The sequence below is a fragment of the Lithobates pipiens genome, unplaced genomic scaffold (assembly GCF_037356315.1).
Source record: "Lithobates pipiens isolate NorthernLeopardFrog02 unplaced genomic scaffold, aLitPip1_a1.2 Scaffold_16, whole genome shotgun sequence".
Taxonomy (NCBI): Eukaryota; Metazoa; Chordata; class Amphibia; order Anura; family Ranidae; genus Lithobates; species Lithobates pipiens.
In genome coordinates this window covers 419149580-419176407 of record NW_027507748.1, presented here as the reverse complement: position 1 = coordinate 419176407, position 26828 = coordinate 419149580, and the positions used below count along the sequence as shown (strand labels likewise).

At 42.3% G+C, this 26828-nt stretch overlaps 1 protein-coding gene across 8 annotated transcripts in view; it reads right to left on the bottom strand.

The window, feature by feature from the left end:
* Positions 1-2855: 2855 nt before the first annotated feature.
* The window catches only part of SENP7 (SUMO specific peptidase 7), a 122739-nt gene continuing 98766 nt past the window's right edge, over positions 2856-26828 (bottom strand). For all 8 annotated transcript variants that reach the window (XM_077482490.1, XM_077482487.1, XM_077482488.1 and 5 more), the window contains 7 exons: positions 25467-25559; positions 23104-23294; positions 21919-21959; positions 19070-19107; positions 18698-18766; positions 17747-17897; positions 2856-3548 (listed from right to left, as the gene is read on the bottom strand). In XM_077482490.1, coding sequence (XP_077338616.1) covers positions 3417-3548; positions 17747-17897; positions 18698-18766; positions 19070-19107; positions 21919-21959; positions 23104-23294; positions 25467-25559 — 715 coding nt within the window. In that variant the 3' untranslated portion in view covers positions 2856-3416. The remainder of the gene's footprint in view (positions 3549-17746; positions 17898-18697; positions 18767-19069; positions 19108-21918; positions 21960-23103; positions 23295-25466; positions 25560-26828) is intronic.

Below are 26828 nucleotides of genomic sequence, written 5' to 3'. Positions count from 1 at the left end.
CACATTCATTTGAGTATCCACTATCATGTTGGTGTTTGTATGAATAATATCAAGGTATATTTGCTGTCTTCATAGCACCTTTCATCTTTATATACTTAAATTTCTTTGCACTTAAAATCTTTCCGCATAGGATTGATAAGTTATCAAGTCAAGTTTTTGGAGTTTTTCTCACGTAGGTGTATTTTTTGTTTAGTAGTTTTTTGTAGCGCAACCCACTCTTTTTTCCTTTATGCCAAATGTAGTATAACATTTGGGTTGCTGCTTCCTTCTAGTTTTTTATTTGATAAGCGCGGCTTTTCCTCTTTTTTCTATCTTGTAGTCAATTACAGCCTGGAGTCTGGAACACAGACATCACCAGACGGTGGGTTTCATCCCTGGTGATGCTCTGCCAGGCCTCTACTGCAACTGTCTTCAGTTCCTGCTTGTTCTTGGAGCATTTTCCCTTCAGCAAGTGAAATGCATATGCTCAATTGGATTCAGGTCAGGTGATTTACTTGGCCATTGCATAACATTCCACTTTTCCCTTTTGGTTGCTTTCGCAGTATGCTTTGGGTCATTGTCCATCTGCACTGTGAAGCGCCATCCAATGAGTTCTGAAGCATTTTTCTGAATATGAGCAGATATTGCCCGAAACACTTCAGAATTCATCCTGCTGCTTTTGCCAGCAGTCACATCAATAAATACAAGAGAACCGGTTCCATTGGCAGCCATACATGCCCACGCCATGACACTACCACCACCATGCTTCACTGAGGTGGTATGCTTTGTATCATGAGCAGTTCCTTTCCTTCTCCATACTCTTCTCATAACTCTGGTACAAGTTTAATCTTGGTTTCATCTGTCCATAGGATGTTCCAGAACTGTGGGCTTTTTTAGTTGTTTGGCAAACTCTAATCTGGCCTTACTGTTTTGAGGCTGACCAATGGTTTACATCTTGTGGTGAACCCTCTGTATTCACTCTGGTGAAGTCTTTTCTTGATTGTTGACTTTGACACACATACACCTACCTCCTGGAGAGTGTTCTTGATCTGGCCAACTGTTTTGACTGACTGGTGTTTTCTCCACCAGGGAAAGAATTCTTCGGTCATCCACCACAGCTGTTTTCCATGGTCCTCCGTGTCTTTTGGGGTTTCTGAGCTCACTGGTGCTTTCTTAAGGATGTTCCAAACAGTTGATTTGGCCACACCTAATGTTATCTCTGATGGGTGTTTGTTTGTGTGGTGGTTTTTTTTTTTTTTTTTTTTTTTTTTTTTTTTTTTTTTTTTTTAGCCTAATGGTTTGTTTCACTGATGGTAACAGCTCTTTGGATCTCATAGTGAGAGTTGACAGCAACAGATTCCAAATACAAACAGCACACTTGACATTAATTCTGGACCTTTTATCTGCTCCTTGTAAATAGGATAATGAGGGAATAACACACACCTGGCCATGGAACAGCTAAGCAGCCAATTGTCCCATTACTTTTTGGTCCCTTTAAAAAGTGGGAGGCACATATACAAACTGAATCCAAATCAGGTGAACGATGTAGTAATTACAAATGCCCTCAAATTAAAGCTGAACATCTGCAGTTAAAGCACATCTTGTTTGTTTCATTTTAAATCCATTGTGGTGGTGTATAGAGACAAAGATTAGAATTGTGTCGCTGTCACAATATATGTGTGTATAATGGTACAGCGTTCTAATTTTAAATGTATATTACTTCTGATGCATTTCTGTAAAGCCACTATACTTGTGTGGGGGGCCCCCCCCCCCCCCCATTATACCCGTTTATATAATTTGGCAAACTGCATGGGTCTTAGACAGTGGGTGCCACAGAACCAGTGAGTGCAATGTACAGTATATATTCCTCAATCATTACACGTGGTGAAGTGCTGGCAGAGCCGCTTGACTATATTCTTCCTTCATCACATTAAGGCCTCATGCACACTGGCCATTTAGTCCTGATGCATGAGACTCTTGTCTTTTAGGTGGGGACAGAAAGCACAGGTTTTGTCCAGCCATGCTGCTAGGAGGCTGACTGCTTCTGTGGCTGGACAGGGCACTAAGCAGTGTTAACATTTAAGGCAGTGTACGCGCAGAGATGCTCGCAGTCCAGGAATTTCACCTTGACTATGCATTACCCTAAACATTAGTCTTGCTTGATGCATTGTCCAGATCAAGCAGTGGGTGTGCATTATTTTATTTTTTTTGAGTCTAAACAGGCTGCTGGCAGCATGGTGCACCCGTACCTTCTACCACACCTAAATGTCAGTCTCGTGCCCTGGGGCTAAACACCCAGTGTGCATGAGGCCTTGGTGATGTGTATAGGAACAAGGATTCTCTGGTTAGTGTGGTCTCTTTCTGACACATGTTAGGAATGTGAGTGAAACATCAATTTAGACTACATTACCAGTAGGTTCTTGCTGGCAGCTCTAAACACTGCATGCACACGTGTGAACAGCAGCTGCTGTCATATTTGTATTGTGCACATATCAATTGTTGGCACCACTGATCTAAGCATGTAACCATTCAACTAAGCATTTACATGAGAACAGAGCCTCTGACCGACCCTGGACACAGTCTGTGCGCTTCCAAGGACTATTTCTGCTGCGTTCCTGGCAGCGCACAAAATGGGCAGAGTGCAGCTGTGTCTAGAGGCAGCATTCATTTGCTTCTAAACAGGGCAACCTGTCTGCACCCTACCACCTGGGTGAATGTAACCTTAGAGGAAACATGAAAATTTAAGGCCTCTCAGTACTGAGGACTGCTGGCAAGTTGGGTGCATCCGTCATGTGCAGGTATCTAGGATGCATTAAGGTGAGAAAACACTAAGGTTTACAACCCCTTTAATGGACAGAAAAAAACTCCTCCAAGTATCAGTTGGGAAACCCTTTATAAATTTACTATTTTAGTAATAGAACATGTAAAAAATGCATTCAGCTTACTTACAAACAAAATCAATATTTACATTTTTAATTTAAATATCTAGAATATAAATAATGGCAATATGTTTCACAATGTTAACCTTGCTCGCACGGGTGCTGATTGCTACACAATCCCCCTTTTGTTTAGGCAGCTCTAGCCAGCAGGTGCTGCATGCAGGCAGCCAATTTGAGTCTGTTAGGATGCAGCAGCTGCATGGGGACAGCCATCTTTCCTAATGCTACAGGCATCCAAGTGCAGGAGAATAGCCCTGAATGCAGTGTGTTCAAGGACACTTGCCCACATCTGTACGCCTGTCGCATTAGGTCAAATCCATGCAGCTGTGTCTTAGAATTGAATGGACAGCCTGTGCTCAGCATCTGCCAGCGGTAAGGGATACACAATCAAATAACCCATTCCCAGTGTACAGCATCAACACGTGAATGAGACTTCGTATAGTCTTCTTTTAGAAGAAACAGTCATTTATGTGAATAAAGTTACAGAACAAGGCTTTATTAACTCTTCTTTGTTTGTTCAACATGGAGCCGAAGAATTAAGTCTCTGATCTTTTCTCGCTTATTTCTCACTGCGCAGGAGGGAAACCAGTTCTCCAAATGCAACGGAGTCTCAAAGTTTTCAATTGGTTTCTACAAGACAATTTTTTAATGAAGGCAGTTAGGAATGTAGCATATTTACAACTATGACCATTAGAAATTAGAGTAAAATAAATTGCATTAAATAAAAACTCCAGACTCTGCTAAATTCATGTAATCTTGTGTAATGCATCAAAATATTTCTAAATTATTTCATTTAACTCATCCATCTGGTCTCCCCTCTTGTATGCATAATGAAGAAGGGATAATAGCACTGTGCAACTGCGTGCTGTCCCTCCCAGCTTCCACTATGTCCTGTAAAAGTGATGGCCAAAGCCAGATATTATAGCAGAACTAAAGGTCAAGAAAATTATGACGCAAGGTCTCTGCTGCAATAAAGCAAACCTCTTTTGCTTGCAATCTTCTGCAAAATCTATACCGTGCATGTGCAGCTCGGGCACAAGATGCTGACAAGGGATCTTGTGGGCGTTGACAGTTGGTGCAGACCTGTTGCACTGAATGCCTGAAGCAACATTAGACAGCCCTTTGCTAGAAAACTACTTGGCACCCCCAAACATTATATAACACCCTAGAGAATAAAATGGCGGTCGTTGCAATACTTTGTCACACCGTATTTGCACAGCGGTCTTACAAGTGCACTTTTTTTTTTGGCAAGAATAACTTTCTTGAATTTAAAAAAAGCAACAGTAAAGTTGAGCAAAAAGATTGCCGCTCCAACCTCTGAAATCCATAACAGGACACCCACCCTAATGGAGCTCACAGGTGCTGGCTGTTTCACACCCTATCATGACACTTATTTATAGCTGAATGAGCACCATTATAGGGCATGAAACGCGTTAGCTATCTGCCCTGTTTTTTTCCCCTATATATATGAGGTAACTGTATTTGGATTTTATTATTTCATATCCATAAAGATGCCTTCCATGGTGTGCAGCTATCCAGGATACTTTTCTTTCCACAACTGTAAAATTGGCACAATTTTTTTTTATATAAATATATTGTGAAAGCTAATGTTACACGAGGAAATTGATACCCAAACATGTCATGCCTTAAAGTTGCACGCGCTCGTGGAATGGCAAATTTTTACCCTTAACTCTCTATAGGCGACATTTTAAAAAATTCTACAGGTTGCCGGTTTTGAGTTAGAGGAGGTCTAGGGCTAGAATAACTCGCATGTGTGGTTTGACCATCGTTTTCATATGCAGTTGCTGCAAGTATATTTTGCGTCTGCATGCAAGCTCTGTTGGTATGGGGTGTGTTTTTAATAAACTTTTTATAAAATTTTTTACACTGTTCTTTAACCACTTCCCACCCGGCCAATGTACATATACGGCCGGGTGGGACCTCTCTACTTCTGAGAGGACATTCAGGAACGTCCTTCAGAAGGAGGGGGATCGCGTGCGTGCCTGCGCAGCGATCCCGATCTGCTCGTGTCACCCGGACACGGCACATCTCGGATTGGCAGGAGAGCTCTGTGATTGACCCTCCTGAGCACATGACGGCCGTGTCCAATCACGGCCTTCATGTGATGTAAACAAACAGCCGGTTGCTAGGCAATCGGCTCTCCTCTCCTCACACAGAAGTCGTCGCTGAGGAGAGCAGATCGCTGCAGCCGGCTGGTGATCAGTGAGTATGAGCTGTTTTTACAGCTTTTTACTGACTGATCACCAGTCTAGTGTAAACACACATGTCCCCAAATAAAAAAAAAAAAACAGATGTCCCCCCCCCACATATATGTCCCACTAAAATCACATGTTCCAATGATTATCTGCACACACATGTACATGATCATTTGCGTATATATGTCCGTGATCGCACAAATCAATTATTATACACTTAACGGAATTTTTTTTTTTTCCAAAAACATGTAGCAGAATACATTTTGGCTTAAATGACAATTTGATTTTATTGTATTTCTTTTAAAATAGAAAATATTGTTGTTCCAAATTTCCGCTTTTTTTGCACTTATATTGCAAAAAATAAAAAAACGGATTCGTGAATAAATGCCACCAAACTAAAGATCTATTTGTGCGAACAAAATGATAAAAATTTCATTTGGGTACAGTGTAGCATGACCGCGCAATTGTCATTGCAATGAAAGCTGAAAATTGGGCTGGGAAGGAAGGGGGTGAAAGTGCCCTGTATTGTAGTGGTTAAAAAAAAAAAAAATTGGGTCACTCATTCCTAATACAAGGAATGTAAACATCCCTTGTAATGGAGAAAAAAAAAAAACACACATGACAGGACCTCTTAAATATGAGACCTCAGATCTCGTATTTGCACTGAAATGCAATAATAAAAAAAGGCCCTTTTAAGAGCGTTAGGCGGAAGTGACGTTTTAACGTCACTTCCACCCTGCAATGATATGGAGATGAGTGGAGGCCATCTTCCCCTCACTCGTCTCCATGTCAGGCTAGGGAGAGGGTCCGATCGCCTCTGCCGCTACCAACAGCTCCAGTAAGCGCCAGAGGGCACAGGAGAGTAATGGGGTGCCCCCTCTCCTCTCACTGATAAAAATGATCTCCTGGTGACACTGCCACAGAAACCACTTATCTTGAAGCGGACCGCCCGCTGAAGAGGATAGCTGCTACCATAACAGTATTCCGCTTCAAAGTAGCAACGTAAAATGGCAGCGGGTGGTCCGGAAGTGGTTAAAGAGGAAGTAAACCGTGATAGGTTTTATTTCCTTGCAAAGTAAATGCATAATTGGCTAGTATGCATCGCATTCTAGCCCATTATGTGGCACTTAACCATAAACTAAGCCAACGATGTCCCCACCAGTGGAAGCATCCATATTCGCCCCTCTTCCTTCCGATGCCATGGACTCCAGCTCTGTGACTAGCTGGAGCCACGTGATGGCAGTCATGGCAAACACAGGGGAAGAAACCGCACGGAGGGGTGTTTCTTCACTGCATATGCGCCAATGCCCTCATCTGCGCACTACAAGTTAAGGGGGGGGGGGGGGGGGCTTTACAACCACTTGAATAGCAAATTTTATTAGAATAGTTGATCTCACAAAAGTGAGTACACCCTCACATTTTTGTTAATATATAAATATCTTTTCATGTGACAACACTGAAGAAATTACACTTTGCTACAATGTAAATGACTGGGTGTACAGCTTGTATAACAGTGTCAATTTGTTGCCCCCTCAAAATAACACACAGCCATTAATGTCTAAACTGCTGGCAACAACAGAGTAAACCCCTAAGTGGAATATGTCCAAATTGGGTCCCTGGTGTCATGTGACCCGTTAGTGTTACAAGGTCTCAGGTGTGTTAAATATGGTGTTATCACGTTTGTTACCTCGTACTGGTCACTGGAAGTTCAACATGGCACCTCATGCCAAAGAACTCACTGAGGATCTGAAAAAAAAGAATTGTTGCTCCTACATAAAGATGGCCTAGGACAGGGATATGCAATTAGCGGACCTCCAGCTGTTGCAGAACTAAAAGTCCCATGAGGCATGGCAAGGCTTTCACAGCCACAAGCATAACGCCCATAATGGGACTTGTAGTTTTGCAACAGCAGGAGGTCCGCTAATTGCATATCCCTGGCCTAGGCTATAAGAAGATTGCCAAAACCCTGAAACTGAGCTGCAGCACGGTGGCCAAGACCATACAGTGGTTTAACAGGACAGGTTGCACTCGGAACAGGCCTCGTCATGGTCAACTAAAGAAGATGAGTGCAGATGCTCAGCGTCATATCCAGAGATTGTACTTGGAAAATGGACATATGAGTGCTTTCAGCATTGCTGCAGAGGTTGAAGGGCTGTGGCTGGGGAGGGGTGGCCCGCCTGTCAGTATTCAGACCATATGCTGCATCAAATTGGTCTCAATGGCTGTCTCAGAAAGAAGCCACTTCTAAAGATGATGCACAAAGCCTGTAAACAGTTTGCTGAAGACTAAGGACATGGATTACTGGAACCATGTGCTGTGGTCTGATGAAACCAAGATAAACGTATTTGGTTCAGATGGTGTCAAGCATGTGCGGCAGCAACCAGGTGAGGAGTACAGACAAGTGTGTCTTGCTTACAGTCCAGCATGGTGGTGGCAGTGTCAGTCTGGGGCTGCATGAGTGCTGCCGTCACTGGGGAGCTACAGTTCATTGAGGTAACCATGAATGCCAACATGTACTGTGACATACTGAAGCAGAGCATGATCCCCCCTCCCTTCGGAGGCTGGGTCCCAGGGCAGTATTCCAACATAAAAAGGGAAAATGTCCTCCAAGGCAGCAAGTAGATGGAAAAACAATTTTAAAAAGGTTCAAATTTTATTGATGACAATTGTCAAAGTAGACAATGACAATTAAAACATGAGCTGTTGTACAAGAGGCATAAAGACAGCACAAATGTGATTAAATATAATAATGCACAACATTTAGGCATAAAAATGTTGGTGATCTGCAAATGCTGACGCATTTTGACCCTGCTGGGTCTTCAGAGGTTTATTCGCTATAAAGAAACGTACCCTACATATATTGAAATTCAAGCACATGAGCCTAAAAGGGAATAATAGTAAAAAAAATCTTAATATATAGTTACTAATCACATCTTGTTGTTCAATATCTTCTGAACCTGTAATGGTAAATTAGCAGTGACTTGTTGGTTTCTTCACCCTTAGTCCATCTTCTTCTATTTCATAGTTTATACGCAATCCCCACATATAATCACTAACAATTACATTCACTGTTAACGCCTTCCCACCGAGCGTACACAGATGTGCGTACTTAGCTTTCGGGGGTTACACTGGGAAGATGCTCGCAGCTGCAGGCATCATCCCAGTACCGTTGTTTAGAGCGGGCGATTTGCTTTTCGGGGATAACAATCTATGCGGCTAAAAGCCGATCGATTGTTAATTGCGGATGATATCCCCCACCCTCTCCCGGCGCTCTTCCCAAGCCTCCCATCCCACGGGAAGGACCGATCGAAGATCCGCTGCTTCCAGCGACTAGTGACAGACTGGAATGAAGCCGGAAATGGCTTTGTTCCAGTCTCCAGGATGTACACACGGAAGCAACGTCACTTCCTGTTTACTCGGCTGCCAATGGCGCGGGTTTTTAAAAAATATACAGTATTCAGATACACCGTTTTTCAGTGATCTGAATACTTTGAAGTGCAAAGGAGGGATTGGATCCCTCCATAAAGAGTACCTGTCACCACCTATTACTGTCACAAGGGATGTTTATATATTGTGACAGTAAAAAAAAAAAAAAAAAAAAAAAAAAAAAGGTTAATTTTAAAAACACAATTTAATATAAATAAGAAAAAAAAAATTTGCGTACAGAACTGTGTTCAAATCACATGTGAGGTATCGCCGCGATCGTCAGAGCGAGATAAAAAATAATTCTAGCATTAGACCTCCTCTAACTCTAACCTAATAACTGAAAAAAAAATTTAAGTGTTGCCTGTGGAGATTTTTAGGTACCAACGTTTGCCGCCATTCCACGAGTGCGTGCAATTATAAAGCTTAACATGTTTGGTATCTAGTTACTCTGCATAACATCATCTTTCACATTATACTAAAAAATTGGGATAGCTATACTCTTATTTATTTTTTTTAATTCATAAGTGTCCCTTTTCTCAAAGTTGCATTCAAAACACTGCTGCACAAATACCGTGTGAAATAAAATATTGCAACAATCTCTATTTTATTCTCTAGATTATCTGCAAAAAAATATATTGTGTGTGTGTGTGTGGGGGGGGGTTCTAAGTAATTTTCTAGCAAAAAACAGTTTTTAAAATGGCTTACCTGTAAAATCATTTTCTTTGATGTACATCAGGGGACACAGAGCCATAGTAGTTACTAGGTGGTTAATAGGCCACCAATAGATGATGGACATTGACACACCCTAAGACCAGAAGTGCCCTCCCATTACCAGGAGTATCTCCGTTTTGTAGCCAAGCAATACAAGTGTATACCAAGAAGGAAGGGACCTCTGTGTCCCCTGATGTACATCAAAGAAAAGGATTTTGACAGGTAAGCGGTTTTAAAAATTCTGTTTTCTTTTTATACAGCAGGGGACACAGAGCCATAGTAGTTACTATGTGGGATGTCCCATAGCAATGGCAACTGAAGGGAGGTTGCCAAGAAGGACGTCCTGGTGATCCGGTGGTATGTTGAAGACCTGCCTGCAGAATCCCTATCCGAAGAACTTACCGGCGCGTGCGGCTGCGTGATGGTGCGAACATGCGCCGTGTGACTCTTCTTGGTGCCCAGAGGTCTATTTAAGGGAATCTGTCACTGTGCCTCCTTGCTGTCCAGTCTACAGCGTTTCCTGTGACTCTGCTACCTGTTACCAGTTGACTTAATTCCTGTCTACCCTGCCTGTTTGCTGCCCCCCTGTTACCGACCCGGCCTGTACCTCGACTACTCTCCTGCTTCTGTTCGGTACCTGCTTTGCCCGCTAGTGTTGACCCGGCCTGTCGGACTCTGCCTGTGTTCCTGCCTGACCTCAGAGCACCTTCCTGCAGCAGCCTGCCAATCCAGTCCTCCTGCTGTACTACAGGACATCTCCTCGCTGCCAGCTGTTTCAGAGTTCCTGCCAAGCTCAGGCACCTCCGTACCACCGCTGCTCCAGTGTTCCTGCGCACCTCTTTGCAGCCTGCTGATCATGTGCTCCTGCTGCACTACAGAACTCCTCCCAGCTGTCGGCAGTGTTCCAGTTTGTGGTTCCTGTCTGCCTTTCTTCAGCTACTCCAGAGGTCCAGACTAGCCCCACACCTGCCATCCATCAAGCACTTGTGCCCCTCTGAACTCTTGAGTCCCTGTCTCTACTACCAGGGGCTCTTGAGCCAGAGGCTTACAAGAGGCCGCTCCCTGTATTCTGGGCTCCAACACCAGGTATGTGACAGAGGGAGACACAACAAAAAAAAGTAGGGCAAAAAGAGGCTAGAGGACTCGTACTGCAGTCTGCAGTACACTGCGCCCAAAGGCAATATCCTCATGACCTTTAACATCGATTTGATAAAATCTGGTAAATGTATGAACTGAAGACCAAGTTGCATCCTTACAGATCTGAGCTATAGAGGCCTGATTATGCACCGCCCCCTAATCGCATGTGCTTTAACATGAAAAGGAGGAATTTTCTTTAAGCCGTAAGCTTGAACAATCACTTGACGAATCCATTTGGAAATGGTAGATTTTGATGCTGCCTGTCCCCCTTTTGGACTTTTTGGCAGTAAAAACAAAAAAATCTGTTTTTAGGAACCGGAGCGGTCTCATTTTAAATAGACACTGATCGCTCTAACTACATCAAGGGAATGTAGTGCCTTCTCTTCCCTAGATTGAGGCTCTGGGGGGAAAAAAAAGGAAGAATAATATCCTGGTTTTAATGAAAACCCGTCACCACTTTTGGTAGGAATTCAGGATGAGGACGCAAAACCACCTTATCGTTACAAGTTAAAATCCCTATTTCTTTTCATACATCAGGGGACACAGAGCAATCGTTCTGATTTTACTCTTCTAGCAGAAGAAATGGCAACCAAAAAAATATTTTTTTTTTTTTCTTGTCAAAAGAACCAAGGGAATTTCCTGTAAAGGCTCAAAAGGCTGATTCTGTAAAGCCAACAAGACCAATTTAAATCCCAAGCATTTAGAGGTGCCTTGATAGGGATTAATCTGTGTTGCCCCCCTGAATAAAACTACGAACCAGAGTGAGAAGCAAGAGGCCGTTGAAAAAACACCAAAAAGGCAGAGATCTGGCCCTTGATAGTACTCTAGGCCAGATTAATTTCTAATCCCATTTGCAGGAAATCAAGGATCCTACCTTTTGACATACTTTTTGGGGTGCCAATCCCTGCATTCACACCAAGAAACATATGCCTTCCAGACTCTATAGTAAACTATTCTGAAAGCTGGCTTCCTGGCATTAACCAAAGTAGATGTTACTGAGGGAGATAACCCATGGCCCTTTTAGCATCCATAAGGTAGGATGGCAACCGGACCCTGTGCGAGAAGGTCTGGCCATAATGGCAGAGTCCAAGGGACTACCATCTTTATGATCTCGGCAAACCAAGATCTTCTGGGACACCAGAATGGCCTCCTTTCGTTCTTGCTTGAGGCGCGGAAGTAGCAGAATGGGAGGAAATGCACAGATCAGTGAAAACTGATCCCATGGGAAGACTAATGCGTCTGTTCCGCATGCTAGTGGATCCCTTGTTCTTGACATAAAGTTGTAGACTTTGTTGTTTGAATCTGGATGCGAACAGGTCCACGTTCGGAATACGCCATCTCTGACATAGAGAGGAAGATGTCAGGGTGAAGAGACCATTCCCCCGGAAATAACTGTTGGCGACTCAAGTAGTCTGCCTGCCAATTTACTATTCCTGGAATGAAAAGTGCCGATGGGCAAGCAATGTTTTCTGCCCAAGCTAGAACATGATTCACCTCTTTTTGGGCTGCATGACTTCTTATGCCCCCCTGGTGATTGATGTAAGCCACCGCCGTGGCATTGTCTGATTGAATCCTGGCAGGACAATCCCGTAACCTTAGCATCCAGGACTCTAGGGCCAGACGTACTGCCCGACTCTCTAGAATGTTGATGGGCAAGGTACTTTCTAACTTGGACCATCTTCCCTGGACAGAATCTTCTTCCAGGACTGCTCCCCAGCCTAGAAGGCTGGCATCCATTGTCACCACTTTCCAGGATACTGGCAGAAAGGATCCCCTCCCCCCCCCCCCCCCCCTTTTTTTTTTTTTTTTTTTTGTTGAGGTTGCTGGATATCAACCACCAATTTAGACTCCGATGTACGTCGGGGGATAAGCGTATTGGAAAATCTAAAGCCTGAACCTTCTTGTTCCAGACCAACAGGATGGTGTTTTGTAGCAGTTAAGTGAAACTGCGTGTAAGGGATGTCCTCAAAAGAGGCCACCATTTTCCCCAACAATCTCATGCACAGCCGAATGGAAGGATTTTTCTTTTGTTTTTGGCAAGTTGAATTAGTCCTATAATGGAACGGATTCTTGTCTTGGCTAAGAATACCTTCTTCTGTACGGTATCTATGACCAACCCCTAGTACTGTAATCTCCTTGATGGGTTTTAAGGAGGATTTTTCTAGGTTGAGTATCCAACCCAGAGATTCCAGGTCATTTACAGCTGCGACTAGACTTTGGTTTAGACCAGAGACTGAATGATCTATTTATTTAAAGTAGATAGTCTAAATAGGCTAGGACTGTTATGCCCTGAGCCCTTAATCTGGCTAAAGGAGGTGCCAGAATTTTTTAGAACACCCGCGGTGCTGTGGCTAGACCGAATGGCAGGGCCACAAAGTCATAATTTTCAATCTCTAAGCGTAGAAATTTCTGGTGAGCGGGGAATATTGGCACATGGAGATATGCATCCATGATATCGCTTGATGCTAAAAACTCTTCTCCTTGCAAGATGGAAACAACCGCTCGGATTGATTCCATACGAAAGGACTGGATATTTAAGTGCCGATTCAGATCTTTGAGATCTAGAATGGGTCTTAGTTTGGTTTTGGAACCGTGAAAAGGTTTGAATAAAAATCCTGTGCCCTGTTCCTCTAAGGGAACCTCTGATATCACCAGCTGGGATAAGAGATGATCCAGAGGTAGAAAGAATTCTTCTTCTCTGGATCCCTGGGAAAATTTTATCTTATAAATAGAGGAGACGGAAACTCTCGGAACTCTAGTTTGTAACCTAGAGAAACTGAGGAAGTCACCCATCTGTCTGACACTGTTCCTGCCAGATCTTTGAAAATTGCAGGAGCCTTCCCCCACACCCGAGCGAGGGCACCCCTTCATAAGGAGGCTTTAGTATTCTGCTTTGCGGGCTTTCTGCCCCAAGACCTCTTTTGACCCTGGTGCTGCCCTTGTGGTATTCCCCTTGAACCTGACGGTGGAGGCTGTCAAGACTGCCTAGAGGCCAATGCCCCTGGCACAGGTGAGGAAGCACACTTAAAGGAGAAATGTTTAAACTGATTCTTTACTGGAGAGCTTTTCCCATTTAGAGATCCTTTGGATGTATTTATCTAGATCGTCCCCAAATAGCCGTTCACCGTGAAAGGGGAACAACCTGAACAAGAGTTTTGTACACCTTTGCTTCAGCTGACCAATTTTTCAGCCACAGAACACTGCGAGCATGCACTAGTCCTAGCATAAGCAGTGAGGCTTGAATGATAGAATCTTTCATAGCATCTACTGTGAAGCATGGTGCGTCCGATATGCTAGCCCATTGCTGGGCCTGCTGATCAGGCAGAATCTTAAGTATCTCCACAAACTGTTGCTTAATGGACTGAGATGCACCAATTGCCGCAAGAACCGGCTGCGCTACTGAACTTGCTAAAGACATTGCTTTTAGAAAGAAGTTCTAACTTTTTATCTGTTGGATCCTTTAACATTAGCGCATTATCTGCCAGACATGTGAGACTCCTGTTCACTGAGGCGATTGCAGCATCAATTGCTGGAACCCCGCATTTCTTATAGAAATCCTCCTCCATAGGATAAAGTGTGGAAATTTTTTTATGGGGGGAGGATAATATTGTTTATCCGGATGTTCCCATTTGGAATATATAAAAATTTTTTTTTTTTTTTTTATTTTTTTTTTTAGCCATGAATGAATAGGAAAGGCACCCCCAGATGGGGGAGGTTTTAGTGATCCCAAACCAGAGGTGGGTTCATCAAGAGCCTGTAAGAGTGTACAAGCAACCTGTCTTGTGATGCTACTCCCTCTATATTAGGATCCTCAGAGGATATATTAGTATCTTCCAAATCTCTTGGAAGATCTTCCTGATCCCCTGCCCCGTGCACCTCAACAGGGTCCTGAGCACTAGATGGGGATCTGCTACGTTTAGACCCACTATTGAGAGTGATCATACATCAATCTTTTCCAAATTGGAAATGGTAGAAGAGAAAACAGTGTGTGTGTGTGTGAGAATATTATACATGGACTGAAGTGTCCAGCACAGCTGCAACAACGGTCTCTGCTGGCGGCTCAATCTGAACCGCCGCATCACTCTGAGGATGACATTCTTTTGGAAATGGATTTAGTTTGTGAAACCATTGACCCTTTAGAACCCTTAGAGGAGTTCCTGGTCCCTTTTCTAATCGTAGCCTGAAGCACAAAAGCAGAGGCACTACCAAAAATGTACACTGCAAGGTTATAGTCCAGTGCTATAAGCTGCTATTAATGCCTATCCTGGTAAAGTAATGTGTCAAAGGGAAATGCCTCTGTCACCAAAACTGAAGTAAGCCACCTCTGCTCATGTGTCCCTCCACAGCCAGCAGCATCCACACACAGTGCTTGAACAACTTCCTCCACGTGCAGCCGGCGTCTGCAGTTTTCAAAAGAAAGCGTTTTCCCGCATGAGCGGTGGTCTCCAGGTGCCCAGCAAATGGCTGACATGGCGGAGGTAAAAAACACCACTGAGCGGCCGCATGTTTTTCTTAAAAAAAAAAAAAAAAAAAAAAAAAGAAAAAGTTTTCGGCATACAATTCCCCAAAGGGACATGGGGGGGGGGGGGGAGGAGAAGAGACCATACCGCCCCCCCCCGCCTGCTTTTGGCCGGATAGGGAGGAAATGATGGCTCCTGACACAGCGGAAGGCGGTGAGTGCTCAATACAGCCCCCAGTGGTGACACATAGGCATGACAACATTATAAACTTAAAGGAGAAATTCATAAGAAAATCCAAAGATATTTCTTGGAAATCTCCACTTACCTTCCCGCTGCAGGGTTATCTGAGATAAACCCAATCTTCACCCTTCACGGTGGGCTCTGAAACCTTCAGGAACAGGGGAACCTATAGGTTACCTGCAACAGCACCCTGCCAGTAAAAAAACTTTTTATGGTCTAAAGCCTCATACACACGATCGGACTTTGTACAAACTTTCCCCTGGACTTTTGTACAAAGGGCGTAGTCCACAAGTTTGCATTGCATACACACGATCGGACTTTTTGACAACAAACACGAACGTAGTGACGACACTTCAAAAGAGGACGTTCAATGACTCCAGCGCCACCTTTGGTCAACTTCTGTATTGTAGTCTGATCTTTTGCATTGGTTCTAAGCATGCGTGTTTGTACCTTGTACAAAAGTCTGATGCTTTTGCGTACACACGATCGGACTTTGCTCCATCGGACTTATGTTGTCAAAAAGTTTGTCCGTTCGCACAGCCAACAAAAGTCTGATGAAAACAGAAAAAGTTTGTCCGATGGAGCGTACACACGGTCGGATGTTGCTCCAAAACAGCTAATTTGCATGTTTGTTGTCAAAAAGTCCCACCGTGTGAACAGGCCTTTACTACCAAAAAGTACTGGATCCCAGGGTCCAGCTCTCTAAAAAAGAGAAGCTTTCGCCAAGCAAAACCTTGTTTCTTCAGACACGAGGCCTGGGTACCATTCCTTAGGCCCATTGAAGGACACTCCGGTTAGCCCTAGCAAGGATTGCTTCCAGTGGAGCTCAGCACAGCACATCTTTACTCGTGACCAACACCTTAGACACTGGCGAAGGTACTCCTGGTAATGTGGTAAGGAATTATATAGGGAGTGCACTTCTGGTCTTAGGGCGTGCCAGTGTCCATCACCTATTGGTGGCCTATTAATCACATAACAGTAACTACTATGGCTCTGTGTCCCCTGATGTATGAAAAGAAATAGGGATTTTAACTTGTAAATCCCAAATGTCGGAAATAGGCTTAGTCATGAAAGGGTCAATTCACTGCTAATTTACCATTACACTTAGTCCATTTTCACTTCCAATTCATAATTCATATAATCCCTTACAATTATAATTCCTAACAATTTATATTTAATTTTATTTCCTTTTTAAAGACCTTATCTGGTTAGCATATCATTTATATCCAGTTCGCTCTCTATCAAGTATGCAATTGTTCATTGATTATACTTGGGAATAAATTTTTCTGTTTCTGTGCCAAACACAATGCACTTATAGCACTGTCCCTTGGCATTTTATCTGCAGATGCTGCCTCTCCGCCTTCGCGCCCTAACCAGGCTTTTGGGAATTTTTCCACTATTGTGACTCTTCGTAAGCCACGTTTTGGCATTTGCGCTCACTGTTGGGTGGGGCCGTGCGGTTGGGGACTACCGGTGGGATCAAGTGGAGGAGTTTTTAGAAGACTTAAGATTCAGAAGCTATTGTACAACAAGATGTGATTGGTGTGTGTGTGTATATGTATATGTGTTGTTTTTTTTTTTTTTTTTATTATTACGCTTGTGTGTGAATTTCAATATGGTGTAAATTTCTTTATAACGAATAAACCTCTGAAGAAGACCCAGCAGGGTCGAAACGCATCAGTCGCATATCGCCAACATTTTTTTTTATGCCTAAATGTCTATTATATTAAATCACATGTTGTGCTGTCTTTATGTCTCCTGTTTTAATTGTCTACTTCTTTTGACAATTGTCATTGATAAAATCTGAACCTTTTTTAAATTTATGTAATCTACTTGCTGCCTTGAAGTCCCCCAAGGGGGGGGGGGGGGGGGTTTCATTTCCCTTTTTTTTGGTATATTGTTTGGGGTGTGCAGCATCCTTTTCTCTTTAGGTGGCCCTCCCTTCTATAGTATTCCAACATAAAGGACCCCAAACACACCTCCAAGACAACCACTGCCTTGCTAAAGAAGCTGAGGGTAAAGGTGATGGACTGGCCAAGCATGTCTACAGACCTAAACCCTATTGAGCATCTTTGGGGCATCCTCAAACGGAAGGTGGAGGAGCGCAAGGTCTCTGACAACATCCACCAGATCCATGATGTCATCATGGAAGAGGACTTCAGTGGCAACCTGTGAAGCTCTGGTGAACTCCATGCCCAAGAGGGTTAAGGCAGTGCTGGAAAATAATGGCAGCCACACAATATTGCCACTTTAGGCATTATCACTTGGGGGTGTACTCACTTTTGTTGCCAGCAGTTTAGACATTATTGGCTGTGAGTTATTTTGAGGGGACAGCAAATTGACACTATACAAGCTGTACACTCACTACTTTACATTGGCGCAGTGTCATTTCGTCAGTGTCGCATGAAAAGATAATTTTACATTTTTTTTTACAAAAATGGGTGGGGGGTACTCATGTTTGAGAGATACTGTATATTGCTAATTTTTTCTTTAGGGTTCATACCTTCGAGCCACACTTTAGTATCACGTTTGATGTATATTAATTTTGTTTTTAGAGCTGCACTATTTTATGCTTAGTGAAGTGCCTGCAGCTGTGTATATCTTTGAAGCTCAGTCTTTTCCTACTTTTTAAACCCACCTGAGAGAAGCTTTCTACATATTGCAAGAGGTACAAGCCACAGTCTGTGCTGTTGTTCTGCTTTGGTACTTTAGGATAAAGTTCTCTCATGGAGGACCTGCTGAATTCCCTTTGCAATTTTTTTTTTACTCGACACTCCACCTTCAAATATCTATCAAAAGGAAAAAAAAAAATTATGAAGGCAACAAACAGGTGTGTGTGTGTGTGTGATAAATATAATGTATATATACACACAGTACAGTAATAGTGTCATACAAGCATAGCCTAATATTTACTTATTATTGCTTCTTAAAGAATAACTCCATTTTGTTGATGGTGATCAATGTACATAGCAGCAAATTTTATCAAACCTTGTCTAGTACTATCCATTTCGGCTCTGGAAAAAAAAGTTTATTTTCTGCAGAGTGAATCCAAATGCTGCTTTTTTTATTATTCTTATTCAACCGATGCACTTGCAGTGTTCTAGTAGGGAAAGGCAGGGTCTGAATCCATTTTAGACATGATTAACCTTTTGTTGCCTAAAATCTGGCTTGTATCAGAGCCCTGGCTCACATCCAAGCAGTTTCCCCATAGCCACTTTTGCTCAGGCACAGTGGCCCATTCATTAGCTAGGGCTGATGTACCCACTGTAAATGCAGGGAAAGGGTTCCTGCCCCTTTTTTCAGAAAATGCGGCCACAGTGCAGTGCGGGAAATTGCACTGTGGTTGTGATTACACGCCTTCCCGCAGCCCAAACTAATGCAAACCTAGCCTTTGGCTTGCTGTTTTTCCCAGAAGTCTGCAAATCACATAAGCAGGAAATTACATTTCTGGGGGTGTTTCATACACCAATGGTATACAGAACACCTCCAGGTTGCCATATAGAGAAGAAAAAAAAAATCCAACGTGCAGTGTCACACAAATCTCATATCTGCTCCGAATGTTTAGATGGTAGTAAGAAAAGCCACTTACTCTCTTAAGACTTGTACAGTAGTCCTCAACGATCCCGTTGTCAAAGAATCAAATATCAGAATGCATGGTCTGCATGCCGTGGAGAAAAAAAAAAACAAAAGCCCACGTCTAAACATATGCAAGTACAAGAGTAGAGTATACTACACTGCATCACAAAAGACACATTCTGAAAACATTTAGGAATATACTAATGAACTATTCACATTTTAAAGGTGGCCATATACAGGTGTGAAGATAAGATTTAATATGGAATACAGATAAGATCAAGTTAGCATAATTGATACCAATTTCAATTATCATAAAACAAATGGTTAAGCTAATAAAAAGATGCCATGAGCTATGTACAATGAAAATGCATAAATTGATTTTTACCTTTTGCACACTTTTCCCATGTGACTTTCTTTTGGTTTCTACAAAAACAAACAAAAAAGGTAAAGTCACACTAAAAGGAGACTCTGACCATTTATTTAGGAGTTAAACCCTGGTCATAGCATAAGTTAGTACAGTAACTTTCTGAAATGCAATTACAAGATAATTATATTTTCTAACCAATTGTAATCTACTTTTATTTAGACTATATATTAGGTTTTCTACGAGTCTATTACAATAAGGCTCAAACAATCCTCCATCACATATTCGGCTTAGTTAGCCCCTTTTCTGCCTGACATGTTTATTATAAGCCATGCCCATAGAAGCTTGTGAACTAGTTGGACCAAGCCGTGGGTTCAATTGAGACAAATTATTTTACACCCTGATTTCCAAGGGAAATGGCATGCACCTCAGGATATTAAGATGCATACCTGGTTTAAACTTATATTCTTAACTGGTGGACGGCCTGCAGGGGACACTGAACATCTAAGCCTCCAGTAGTACTCCATACTTTTGTGAAAAATAAACAAATATTCAATGTGCCATGCTTCTAATGAACAAAAGCCAAATTCCCTGACACAGTAAAGTAAATAAATGTTATTTATATATAATATATATATATATATATATATATATACACATACATACATACATACATACGCACACGCACACTAGATAAATTAAAAGTAATGCCAAAATAAATGTCACTGCTAATACAATAATTCCTTGCTACTAGTATCAATCCAATCTGTTAAGTCAATTCAAATCTACTTTTAAAAATACTAAGTAAATTTTATAAAGGGCCATGCAATATAATGAATATACAATAGTGTGATGCAACAAATTCGTTCATATAGTAAAATCTCCAATATGTAAAGGGTGCAGTCCAAACGGAGAGCTTCAATAAAGTGCTGTAATCTGAAACATCCAAAGGTGCCTTCTTATTCCTTCATGCATGTGTTAACACACCCTTTTGCTTCTCCCATGAGATGTGTGCTCACCTGAGAGTATGTGACTTCACGCTGAAGCTCGATCAAAAAAATACTTTTTAGTCTCTGAGAACTAATATAACAGATATCCATTCCACCTTCCACTGCTGACATTGTATCTCCCCTGTATAGATGGTTGCTGTAACAGGTCTTCAGCCCACACAGACACAACCTGACTGGAGTGCACTATTTTATATTATATTGCATGGCACTTTATTTTTATTAGTAGATTTGAAATAATTGACTCAACAGATGGGTTGATACTAGTAGTAGTAAGGAATTTATTGTATTTTGGCATTACTTTTAATATTAGCTAGTGTTTATTGTGTTAAACACTTCCACAAGTAAACTCCCCCCCAGAGGACTTTTTTTTTTTCGGGGGAGAGATTTACCCATGTAGCAAGGAGACTGTATATTTTCTGTGCAACCATTCCAGAGGAAGTAACAATATCCACATACACATCGCATGATGCGTGTCGTGGTGCACTGTAGCACAATCGCATTGGCATCTACTGTATGTGTGTTGGGGTGCTATTCTTAACTGCTCCTACTAGTTTCATTGTGCAACAACGTCCTGGTGCTCCGTGAGGACGTTGTACAACAAAATTTAGTAAAAGTGGGGCTAGGATGCTGACACCATCAAGCTCTTGTAAAGATAAGGCTTGTAGCTTTGTATTACAGCCAGGAGCAGAGAGATATAGTGTAATGTGATTGTTCCCTAGCATCAAGCTGACACAAGAGTGTATATTGTGTGAGTGTATTTTAACTGAGTTTTAAACAATAAAACCTTTTTAAAAAAGATTACGCTATGGAGACTTCACTTATTTTTTTTTTTTCCCCCCATAATAATCTGCTGTTCAATACAGTAGAGAAACTGACAGGTGGAAAGTGGCTCTTCCCAATTATACAGACAATGCGTTATTGCTGGTTTATAATCTGACCAGCCACAGCCTCTGATGAAACATCTTAGGACTTTATTGATGAAGGAGCACATCAGATATTTGAACATATGAACTGTTGGATCATTTTTTTTTTTTTGGGAAGATTGAAAGTTGGATTTTGTTTGGTGCGCGCGCACACACACACACACACACACACACACACACACACACACACACACACACACACACACACACACACACACCTTTTACATTTTTCAGTTTTGATACCTTGGATTTTTGTAATTTAGGACATGCTGTTTTTTTTTCATCCGATCTTGCCATAGAGAACAGCGAGGCTCTGACAGATCTGTCCCTCCCACAGTGAGCAGAGACGGACCTGTCATCTGGATTCTCAGCAGGAATCAACAGAGCAATCCCCCACTGAGCAGATCCACCCTGTATGAAAGGGGCCTAACAATGGTGATGTGCTAGGACAAATGGCAACTGGAACCTAAGGAAATCCCATCACTTACTGACACTAAAGTGTTTCTAAATAGGTCATACTCTACAAATGTGGGGTGCATTTACATCTCTTGGCAAATAACATTTCAGCTGGACACCGGAAGTTCACTTTTTTTTTTTTTATCATTCAGCCAACAGATTCCTCCATCAACACAAGCAAGGTGGATAGAAGAATCCTCCTGCCAGGATCAACAACTGACTTCTGTCAAACATGGAGGGGGCCATACACAGATCAAAATGTGGCTGATCCCTACTGAACCAGCTGAATTTCTATCCATCTATGCCCAGGTTTGGTTCATACCACAGCAGTCAATAGTCATACACAATAAATTGGATCATATGTGCATTGAAGGTTTTACAGGAATTATAGTAAATATGTAAAACTATCACATTTATGTAGTATACACATAATTTACAAAGACTGCATGTATACATTTTATACAAATGAACAGCCACTTACTGGATATTTAAGATTGGAGCTGCGTCCAGAACTACAAGAACCTAAAACAAAAAAAAATTCTAAGTTAAGAAAAAAGATTTAAAAGTAAGGCCCCTTTCACACGTGTGGACCGTACAGATTTGACTGTCAGTTTTTTAGGCAGATGTGAACGGTCGCTCCATTCAGTTCCATGGAACAACGGATGTCAGCGGTGACATGTCCGCTGATATCCGCTCCGCAAAATCCAGACGGATGGAAACCCTATTTTCCATCCGTCTGGCAGATCAGATTGGATGAAAACAGACAGGTGGTCTGTAATCATCCGATTTTCCCCCCCATAGGGGTAGAGCGGGCTCTCTGACAGGTCCGTCCCTGCAGAGTGCAGAGGTGGACTTGTTATACGCCGGCTCAGCAGGGATCAACTGAGCAATCCCCGCTGAGCAAGCAGATGGTAAATATACGGACAGCACCGTGTGAAAGGGGCCTTATGTGAAATTTGCACATCCTATAATTATATTGAAAATACTGTAAATGTAAACAAGACTATTAGCTTCTTAAATATTCTCATACCATCATTTACTGTGCACCAAAATTTTATGTAATTTGTGGTGCTAATTCAAGATATGCAAACTGCAGTTCTGGAAATTAGTTTAGGCTAAAGGTCCTGGAAGGGAGACTGCTGATCAAATTAGCAGTAATCTACAGTAATTTGAAATGCTATAATGTTTAATTTGTGAATGCACAGCAGTCTAGAGAGATATAACATTACGTAATTGTACGGATTGCTTGAAGGGTAAAGTGCAGCGTGAGAGGATATTGTTGTTCTGTGACCCACAGACCACTGTGAGGTATGCCTAAGACCCCTTTCAGACGGAGCAAAACCAGTCAAGAGGATCCGCCTGCTCAGCGTGGGATCTCTCCGCTGAGCAGACGGATGACAGGTCCGTGTCCTCTATGGTATGCAGAGAGGACACAGCCTGCTGTTCTCTATGGGGCGATCTGTTGGAAACGGATCTGATCCATGGGACAGCTGGGAAACTGATCCCCATCCGTCTGTATTTTGTGAGCCAGATCGGATGCCACACATATCCGCTGTTCCATAGAGCACAATGAGTGATCCGATCGCATCCGCCTGAAAAAAGGACAGGTGGACACAATTGGTCAGCTGATGTGAAAGAGACCTAAGGGAGAGGAAAACGCGCTCACCTTCAGATCCACTGTTGCTGTCTTCTATAGCTTCCTCTGTCTTTGACAAGCGGTCATTGAATACAATAACAGAACCACTGCTGGAACGGTCTTTTGTTTTTGAATAAGGAACCACATCCTGTTCGTTCTTGTCCTCATACACAGCTTTTTCCAGCCAGGGGAAACAGATCACTGCAAGGTACCAATGGGAACTAAAAGAAAATGTGTTATAGAAATAGTATCAATGTACAAAATTAAAAAGTGCATGATAATGCACAGGAGGAAGACTAAATCCATATTCAGAAAATGGATCTAAAAATTAAAACAAAAAAGTAAAAGGATAAATAAACTGGCAGTAAAATATCATCTAAATTTTGCAATTCAATATGATGGAGCAGACAATTAGTGACGATATACAACAGTATTGATCTCTCTCTTTAAGTAAAAACCACCATCTGTGGCAAATGACTGGCCTGCCTGTTATATATATATATATATATATATTACAGGTACTTCTGTAGTACCGTCAATTTGTTTTACCCATCATACATTCACATCAGTCCCTGTCCTCAAGGGCTTACAATTTTAATGTCCCACACAGGGAGAACATGCAAACTCTGTGCAGATAGTGCCATGGTTGGGATTCAAACCAACGACCCTAGTGCTGCCAGGCGGAAGTGATAACCACTTAGCCCTTGTACACACAGTCTGACATTCCAACAACAAAATCCGTCGGATTTTGTCCGAAACATGTGTTGCATACACACGGTCGGACAAAGTTGTTGGAAAATCCGATCGTACGCAACGGGACGACGTTATTTCGTTACGACAGGACTACGTTCAAGCTAGTAGCCAATAGCTTTGGTCTAGGAATTTGATCTGAGCATGTGTGGCACTTTGTCCGATCGGAATTCTCTACACACAATCGGACAAAGTCCAATCGGATCATGTTGTCAGAAAGTTTTATAGCCCAGCTCTAAAACTTTGTCTGTCGGATATTCTGACGGAAACAGTCCGATGGAGCCCACACACGGACACTTTCCGTCAGAATATCCGACAAGGGCTAAGATTCCTTTTAGTGGATCCATGTCTGCTTTTCGGTCAGTGAAGCTGTACACAGCAGTACACTGTGGACTGGTTAGAGGGAAAGCACTTGCAAACAAGGTTCTGTGTATCAGTTGACAAAAGCATCTTGGAGCCCAATGTGCAATAAGCATTGGCAAGTGCAAGACTGACTGCATAAACCTTGAAAAACTTTATTTCTAATTTATAGTGGTACTACCAGGCGGCTCAACTAACCCAAATGTCTTCAGTATATTCTAAGGGGCCCGAGCCTGACTGGCTGTCCATGGAGAGACAGGCAGTCCTGCTCCACACAATTGATTATTTGATATGTAGTGTCTCCAGAAGCAGAGACCACCCATACTGGTCCCTACCCTCTCATACACTGGTGCTTTGCAACACACTCCACAAGTATAAATTGCTGGTATCCTCCATTAGCCCATATCTTCCACAAGCAGGAATTTATACTAGGGTTTGAACATTACAGCCTTCAAGTAGAGGTCTTTAATAGGAATTATACATGGCATGGGAAGGAGGGTAGGGGGTTAGCAGCAAGGCAAACATTTTATGACGGTTCTGTTAACCTTTTAAACTAAGTAACTCACAGAGTCCAACAAAAGTGGGCCTCTGCTTCTATTTTTGCTAGTCACAATTATAGCAGTTACAAGTCCCAAGCTCAGAATACCTGCCCAGCATTGCCAATGTTCTCCTTGCCTCATGCCAAGAACAGACTTTCTCACAACAGAGGTAGAATCTGTAGATTCCCAGGATTATTAATATTACTATGTTCAATAAAAAAGTCGGGCAAATGTCAAATACCTAAACCCTAAGCAGTGAGCTGAGGTCAATGTACTTGTATCTTCAGATCACAACAATGAACAGTTTGCCTAAATATGAACTACTGTACAGAGCAAGGGAAATACATGGCCAATTATCAAAGCTTACCAAAAGAAATAAGAGGAGTGTCTCCCAACATAGCTGAATCCGGTGACCATCTCATGTTGGTGGCAGCTTTAAACATGCTTATCTTACCATTGTTCAGTGAATACATTCAAATTAACAGATTTAAAAAAACAAACAAACACCTTGCTGTTCCTTTGTGGAGAGGCTTTTTAAGAATGACATTTTGTGATTAAAAACACTTGGTAAAACAAGATACATGAATCCTTTATTGCAATTATTGTGAAAAAAAAAAAGTACATGGATCTCACTTTGTGGCACTCAATGCTCCTTGGTATAACAATGTAATGGAAACTGTGCAATGTACTGTGCTGGTAATGAGAAAAGCACAATCAAATGCTTTTTGCATCTAAAATACTTACTTTTCATTAATCGGTACAAAGATAAAATCCTTTGTAAAGATATCAACATGACGAGTCCAGTTTTTCACACTTTGATGCCTTCTTTCTGCCGTTCTGAAAAACATGTATATTTCTCAAAACTTTCACTTATCAATGTACTGCAACTTGAAATTCTTCAGCAACAAATGTTCAAAGCAGAAATAGGCTGGCCTTTTGTTATACAATTTCCTTGTACCAATATCCTATCATATGGAGGTCAAACCTAAAACACTTTCAATTGTGTGTAATCAGGCAGACCCTTGCACTACATAGTTGAAGGTAAACCTAAAGGAAATTGAACAAGAAAATTGTATAATGTATGGCCAGCTTTAAAGTCACATAAAAAAAAAAAGTTGACCGGTAGCATTTTTATGAGAGAACAAACACTATTGGTCTCCTCTTCTATCATAAAATCTTCCCTCTGCCTGTCAGCTGTATTATATGCTGATCTGCGCATTCGCAGCTCAGTGTACATTTACAGCCCCACTCTATTGTGATGATGTAAATCTTGTGTGCACATACTGGAGTGGCATCATCACAGTTCAGCCATTCAAGCAGCTGAACAGACAGAACCTGAAAAGGAGACCAGGAGAAAATGGCAGCACATCTGGTTAACTGAAGCACTGCCAGTACAGTGCTGAAGGGTCTCGCATAACAGGCAAGTCTGTCAAAAGTGCTAATATGGGCTGCATACTAGCGCATTACAACATAAATCTCCTGGGAACCAGTTTAACAAAAAAAAAAAAAAAAAAGAGTGGAGCAGGGGTTTAATGCCACTTTAAATGCTTCCTCTAAAATGACTGAAAAAATGGTGCCACGTCCCTAAATGTGTCAATATATTGAAGCTAAAATAGTTTAAGATGGGGCTTCGGAGGCACGATAATTTACAATAAAAACATGGTCATTTTAAGGCCGCGTACACACGGGCGGACTGTCTGCCCAACTTAGTCCGCCGAAACACATTTGAGCGGACAATCCGCTCGTGTGTGGGCTTCAGCGGACTTTTTCAGCGGACAGTCTGACGAACAAAGTCTTACGGAATTTCCGTAAGATTGTCCGTCCAAACTTGGTTTGAGCGGACAGTCCGCCCGTGTGTGTGCCAGTCCGCTGTACTTTCGAAATGAGCGGACTTTTCCCGCCCGGAGAAAAGTCTGCTCATTTCGAGCGGGTATCCAGGTAGGCGGAGCACGCGACGGAGACGTCGCGGGCCCCGCCGCCTGGTATGGACTTAAAGGGGAACCCCAACGCCGGAAAAAAACGGCGTGGGGTGCCCCCCAAGTCCACAACAGACCCTTGTCCGAGCACGCTACCCGGCCGGCCAGGAAAGGGGGGCGAGCGAGCGCC